The sequence below is a fragment of the Taurulus bubalis genome, assembly GCF_910589615.1.
Source record: "Taurulus bubalis genome assembly, chromosome: 5".
NCBI lineage: Eukaryota > Metazoa > Chordata > Actinopteri > Perciformes > Cottidae > Taurulus > Taurulus bubalis.
The window spans coordinates 9,880,846-9,888,369 of record NC_136593.1 but is presented as its reverse complement, the minus strand read 5'-3'; the positions used below and the strand labels follow the sequence as shown (position 1 = coordinate 9,888,369).

The 7,524-nt window shown below is 46.2% G+C and overlaps 1 protein-coding gene across 1 annotated transcript; it reads left to right on the top strand.

Moving 5' to 3' along the window:
- Window positions 1-4,586: 4,586 nt before the first annotated feature.
- Window positions 4,587-7,222, top strand: slc32a1 (solute carrier family 32 member 1; the record flags this gene model as incomplete). The annotated part of the gene is made up of 2 exons (XM_079219017.1): window positions 4,587-4,979; window positions 6,035-7,222. 2 exons carry the CDS (start codon window positions 4,587-4,589, stop codon window positions 7,220-7,222), a joined length of 1,581 nt encoding a protein of 526 aa, XP_079075143.1.
- Between the last annotated feature and the right edge of the window lie 302 nt (window positions 7,223-7,524).

Sequence of the window (7,524 nt, the reverse complement as noted above, 5' to 3'; positions counted from 1 at the left end):
AGCCATGAGGAGAGCCATCCTCTCCTCTGTTCTCTAAACATGTTTAATCTAATGGCATTACAAACTAAAGCCTGAGAGCCTCTTTGTGCTGAGACCAAACTGCTGTCTCCAAGGTCAAGAATGAACCTCAAAACCCAAATGTGGTTCAGGGTGGATTTCCCCTGTAAAAGCTGGACAGAAATAAACGCTGTCCGTGGTGCTGAAATCTGGACTCCATCATGAATAAGCTCCGACATGTTTTCCTCTTTCTCACTGCTTTCAAAACGATTTGCACAAAACTGTTCGCGCTGGCAACACACACTCTAGTCGATAACACAGACAGCGGGATACCTGCGATTGTGATGCAAATGTTAATGGACTCTGAGGTCCTCTGATTAGCCTGATGTGGGCTAATTCCCCTCCTCTACGGTCCCCAGAGAGCCAGAGTGCCTTTTCTCTGTCCCTTATTAATTGTGGAGTGTTGGGTGGTATTTTTCTGCCTCGCCGGTCTGGCAGACAGACGCAGCAGCCAGGCAATCATGGGTTCAATGACAGGTGATGTCGCACTATATAGGTGCACTCTTCAGTTTCCAGATTTTTTTGTATCTTTCATTATTTTTTCTATTCTTTTGACAAAAATCATTTTTGCAATATCACAGTATTCGCACCTCTTTCTCTCCCTCAAAGAGTCTCTTATCTTGGCGCAATCTGGGTCGTGCGTCAAACAATTCATGTAACACACACACACATAAACACACGCCCGCGCGCACACACACCCTCTCGCTCTCTCGTACACGACTCGTCATTACCTTGTCTCCCTGAAACATTTAATGGATGGGGTAATGATAGCCCTACGTAATTGCATTCAACACCATGGAAACATAAAACCCAGTGAGTTTACCCTGCGTTTTGCAGTGAAATATCCTAAATGTAATATGTTGCACCAGCTTAAAACAATATCAAAAGGTCAACAGTATGGATTAGTATATTTTCTGGAATATGTGTACGTTTATTATTTTAATTTGACTTGGTTTACTGAATGTTAATCCCTAAAACCAGGTGCTAGTCCTTCCAGGTCTTTATGCAATGCTCTTTCCAGGAGAAATTATCCCCCATAATAGCGAAAATTAGAATTTTATTTGTCTGTTTCGAGGGAAAGGTGGGGGGTTGGGTTGGTGCCGGCGGAGGGGGCTGCAGGGAGGGGTTACATGAAGGCGGAGAACCTTGTGCCAGCTCACCCATGTGTGTAATGTGAAAAAGGAGAGCCGGGGGGTGGAGATGAGGAGGAGGAGGAGGAGGAGGAGGAGGAGGGAAAGCGTGTGTGGGGGGTGGGTACACTGGAGGACACGTTGAGATCACAATGACATTTTGGATTTGACTTTCTATCACCAAGAAAGAAGAATGGGAAAAAAATGAAAAACAAGCAGCACCGGTGGATATCGAACATGCGGGTCAAACACAAAGCAGCGCAAACTCGGACAGCACAGATAAAGAGCTTTGATTAGTCCTATCAGTATCGACAGAGACGAGGACCCTCCTGGGACGTGGCACCCTGACCCTCTGATGACTCCCGGGATGGGTGATAAACTGAGAAAATCACTTTCCCTCTTCTAGACGGATCACCGCGCGGCGCAGAGATCAGAGACACACAACAGAGCTGCTTACAGGAAGTGACTGCGATCAAACGTGCGAGATCCTTTCGACCTAAACAAACTGAAAGTAGGGCTTATTGTCATATTTGTGTGTGTGAGGAAGTGCTGAAACCTCCAAACATGTCAAATCCACGAGACACTTTCCCTATAGTAAAATAGGGCGAAAGTTGCATTTTGCAGAGGCCTCAGATGAGCACTTGAAGAAGCTCGTTGTCGTCGTGCGAGAGTGCGCGCGCACGTGTGGGATTCCTCGTATCAGAATAAGCCTAAACCACATTGTAAACTGAATCTAAATACATTTATTCTAATAATTATCATTAGTATTATCCGTACAGCAGGTCGTGAGAGCTGTAACCTGCTGGCTGCTGGTGTCAGGCTGCTCTTTTCATCTGGCAGCACACTCCATCAGACAGCGCAGATCAGAGGAGGGCTGCAGCCCGCTGATAACAGCCTCTGTCATTAACTCTTTCATTCAGGGCTGAAGGAAAGCAGCCATTTTCGTTTCCACAACTGAAAACCACAACAACGAAACACACACACACATAACGCGCTCAGCAGGAGCGAGACAAGTGCGAGCGATTTATGTGTGTTTTAGGATTCAGACCCTGCATGTCGCTTAAATCAGGCTGGAGGTGTGAGAGAGATGCTCAGGCCTGATACGACTCGGCCTGCTCTCCCTCTTCTGAAGCTGCGAGTGAAATCATCGTGATGCAGGCTATATAGTTTCATACTGGATTTAGCTGTCCTCAAATTGGTGAGAAGGAAAACGAAGAATAAAACAAACAATTCTCCTTTTATCGCCTTTGTCTGTGCTTTCACTGAACAAATCTTAGTTTGCACCAAAGGGGTTAATTATTCTACTTTAAGAGGATTTGTATCATAATTAAAATAATATATTACATTCACAATCCAGACAGGCTTATCCCTATTTTGTCCTTTAAATCTCTGCATACATTCACAATAGGCCTTTTTATTTTTATACCTATGACAACAATAATAGCAGACTTTTGTTCCTGTTGTCACATGATGATCACCAATTGGAAATGTCAGTTTACTCTTCTATTATTCCGCTGCATCATGCTCTTATCAAGTTACAGCCTATTCAAGGAAACCAGATTCAGAGCTTTTAATATAGGTCATATTATTGTTTCTTTCTCGCATGCAAAGCAAATAACCTGAATATACACATAGCAACAGACCGGGTTACAGTATATTTGCTCCATGTTAGTTCAGACTGTCTGGAGCAAGGCCGCTGCTTTGTATCATGTGATGAACTCTGATACTGCAGCCTGAGGAGACCCTGAACATGAGATACAAAGTAATAGTGACAAGACTGTGTCAACAAACTGTTTGCAGCACTTTGGGCTCTGGTCTTTAAATCACGTATTAATGGGAACTCATTAAATCGTTGTATTGCTTGAATGTAGAATGTGTCCACAAGACAGTTACAATGAGAAAGCAAAAAAAAAAAAAAAAAAGATTAGAAGGGTATGACGAGTGTTTCTTGAATCTTTGAGATTATTCCTCAAAAACGCTAAATTTGTAAAAGCTGTGGAAATTAATTACTGTATTCGTTAGATTGCCAAACAGGCTGAACCCTCGACTTCCAAAGAAGATTAAATGTAGTTTCACAGCATTTCGCAATATCATTTTAATTAACAAATAGTGTTTACACAAACACACACACACACACACACACACACACACACACACACACTTTTTTTCTCAACGGCATGGCTCAGATCACATCATCACAGACATAAGTGAGTGAATGAATGAATGAAAGCGCGTGCTGGATACGTCAGCCTGAACATATAATCCATGGAATAACAGTCTGTCTTTACGTTTCAATTTATTAAATGCAAATAAATAGTAACAACGTTTAAAGGCTATATTTAAACATGTGCAGTCTCGGGTTTTATATCTTACCATCATTTAGCAAACACAAAATGCACAAAAATATATATTTTTTCCCCTCACGCAACACCGTTTTTAAACCCGATCCATGAAATCCAAGAAACCACATGGGTTACTATTGTGACGCTCCACGTCCTCCCCTCGTGAAAAAAAATAATGAATACAAAAGATTCCTTTTCAAATAAATAAAAAAAATCCTAAATATTTCTATGTTGTTTTTTGTTTTTATTAAATCATGTCCAAAGAGTTTGGGTTTTCGTCAAATTCCAGCCTCCTTTTATATGCGTAAAGTTATGCGGGATTTGAGGCCCCCGGAATGTCATTGGATGTCAGGATGAGGTATTATAGATTATGGGTTGGGGAAGGGGTGGTGGGGGTACTGCAAGCACCTCCCCTAGAAATGCAGCAAATCTCTCTCGTTTTCTCCTGGTGGGGCACTGGGAGGGCTGGAGACGTGCTTTGCATTGGCAGGCTGATGAGGACACGTGTCTCCTCCCTGCCTCCCCCCCCCCCCCCCCCCCCCCCCCCCCCGCCCCCCCGGGCTCCACGGTACCGCATTGGCATCAGTAAAGGCACCTGAAAACCGACAACCATCTCCTGGAAACGCTGCCTGCCGCCTTATAACCTATAAGAAAAGGATATCATAGGCCCTGCAGAAACCTGTGGCTCGCCTTTCTTCGTGCGTAAAGCTTTTGCGCACACCGCCGAACTGCCTCAGAGACTCGAAAGGTGCGCTACTCGTCGAGCATCAGAGCGCAGTGCCAGGATGCAGAAACGGAACAGCGACGTCTGAAGGTGACATGAACCTGGGGATAATTACGACCAGCAGGCGTACACTGAACAAGAAGTGGAGATAACAACTGAAAACCGTCGGTGTCTTAAAACTAAACTTGCGCTTTTTTTCCTCCTCGTGGCTTTATATCTAATGCAGAGAATCAAGAGCTGTCATCCAAAGTAGCCTCTCATTTTTACCGACTGGAGGAGAAAACACCCACCAATTAAGCTGCAGAAAGTTGCGATTCGGGAAAGGAGCAAAAAATGGCGACGTTAATCAGAAGCAAGCTTTCTAATAAACTGTCAAATGCAGCCACCACCGTCTCCAACAAATCCCAGGCGAAGGTGAGCGGGATGTTCGCCCGGATGGGGTTCCAGGCCGCCACCAACGAGGAGGCGGTGGGCTTCGTTGCCTGCGATGACCTGGACTACGACCACCGGCAAGGCATGCAGATGGACATTTTGACAACCGAGGAGATGGGAGGTGAGGGGAGCGGAGACGGAGGCGGACTGTCCGGGGACAGCCACTACCAGAGGGACGGCACCGGCGCGCCGCGCTCGGCCTCAAAAGACGGAGATCTGGCCAACGAGTTGACTGAAGTCAAACCAAAAATCACCGCGTGGGAGGCGGGCTGGAACGTCACGAATGCAATCCAGGTAAAGCCGCGCACTTCGCGGGGTTATAAACCGGCAGTCCCGGTGCTTGGTCCTAATTAGCCGAGTCTCATCCGGAGCTGCTGTGAAATTTGAGATAAACGCAAAAGGTTGATTACAATATTCATGTTGAAAACACCGGGTTATGTCCTTTTTAATTGAAGCAACTTCGCAAGTAGCTGTTTTTTTTTTTAATAATGCCTTAAAAAAATACTTTTCTCTTAACAATGACAGCCTGCTTTTGTATTGTGATATATGTTTCATTGGAGCAGAGCAGAGATTTCAGAAGAGCGAAGGTGTTACAATGCGCTGAAAAAAGGGAGGTAGTTGATGCCCTGTGCCCACCCTCCCCTTCATCCTCCTCCTCCTCCTCCCCCTCCCCTCAACACACACATTCTTTGTCTGTATAGTGATGCCCAGTCACCGATGCACGCCTCTGATAACCGCTTAACTAATCCTCCGCGCTGTCAATGAATACATGTATATGTAAAGAAACGCATAACGGGTGTAGACTTCGATATCTTAAGCCTATTTCCTCTCCATCTTTTTGGATTGTTTTGGGGCTTTTTAAAGGCACGTTATTAATTGGGTTCAGATGTCTGGACAGACATATGCCTAATTTTAAGCAATTCAATGTAATGAGCCCCATTTATTCCAAAGGTGTCTTGGCACAAAAAAAGCAGCAAAATAGAGATGTTTCTTTTTTTGCGGAACTATTATGTTAAAGTGCGAGGATTTACTCGAGAGTGCAGCACATGCGCGCTCTGCGACAAAAGTCTCTGGCCGCGATCCTTTTTCATGTCTGTGTGGTCACGGCGGTCACCCTGACGTCACAGCGTGTCTCCTCCAGTTGGTGGTGACGTCGGATGCGCTCAAAGCAAAGTGGAAAACCCTCCACATCTAAATGGGAGGGACATCATTGAGGAGTCAGACCAGAGACAAGGCCCGAGTCATGAGATTTGTCTAATTGAAATAAAATACGTTGTGTTCAGAAAAGTATAACTGATTCATATTTGAACCCTTCACAATGTGTGTGCCCTTCTGTTTCATGTTCATAGGGGATGTTCGTTCTTGGGTTGCCCTACGCCATCCTGCACGGAGGATACCTCGGACTTTTTCTCATTATCTTCGCCGCCGTGGTGTGCTGCTACACGGGGAAAATCCTCATTGCCTGTCTGTACGAGGAGAACGAAGACGGACAGCTCGTCCGTGTGCGGGAATCCTACGTGGACATTGCCAACGCCTGCTGCGCGCCCAGATTCCCGGCTTTAGGTGGCCACATCGTGAATGTAGCCCAAATCATCGAGCTCGTGATGACTTGCATCCTGTATGTGGTGGTCAGCGGTAACCTCATGTATAACAGCTTCCCCAACATGCCCATTTCCCAGAAGTCGTGGGCCATCATCGCCACCGCCGCTCTCCTCCCCTGCGCCTTCCTCAAGAACCTGAAAGCCGTCTCCAAGTTCAGCTTGCTGTGCACGATGGCCCACTTTGTCATCAACATCCTGGTCATCGCCTACTGCCTCTCCAGAGCCAGGGACTGGGCCTGGGACAAGGTCAAGTTCTACATCGATGTCAAGAAGTTCCCGATCTCCATTGGGATTATCGTGTTTAGCTACACCTCGCAGATCTTCCTGCCTTCTCTGGAGGGGAACATGTCGAAACCGAGCGAGTTCCACTGCATGATGAACTGGACTCACATCGCTGCCTGCATCCTCAAGGGCCTGTTCGCCCTCGTGGCCTACCTGACCTGGGCTGATACAACCAAGGAGGTCATCACAGACAACCTGCCGTCAACCATCAGAGCTGTCGTCAACCTCTTTCTTGTGGCCAAAGCCTTGCTGTCGTTTCCGCTGCCGTTTTTCGCTGCCGTCGAGGTATTTGAGAAATCCTTTTTCAATGAGGCAGAAGGTAAGGCGTTTCCAGACTGCTATGGAGGCGATGGACGCCTAAAATCCTGGGGACTCAGTCTCCGATGCCTCCTTGTTGTGTTCACCTTGCTCATGGCGATCTACGTGCCACATTTCGCCCTCCTCATGGGTCTCACTGGCAGCCTGACAGGCGCAGGCCTGTGCTTTCTGCTTCCCAGTCTCTTCCACCTCAGGCTTTTATGGAGAAAGCTGCTATGGCACCAGGTGTTCTTTGACGTCGCCATATTTGTAATAGGAGGTATATGCAGCATATCTGGGTTCATCCACTCTACTGAAGGTCTGATAGAGGCTTACCAAGAGAACATACAAGAGTAGATGCATTGCTGGAACTAGATGTAAATTGCTAATCGCCATTTAGTGAAGAAGAAAAAAAAAGAAGAAACACTCCTTCTCGATATAAGCGCAGCCCCTTTGCTTAATTCATGCGTAAAAAGCGCGCTCACAACACACGCGGACATTTCCGCGTTCATACAGTCTTGCATCAGTTCAGAAAAAAAAGCGCGCGCGCACCCACACCCACACAGAATTAGAGTCCGTGGCCGTGAGGGAATCCAATGCATCCACAACACACTATATGGACAAGTACATGTTGTATAAATATGAGAACAAACGTACAT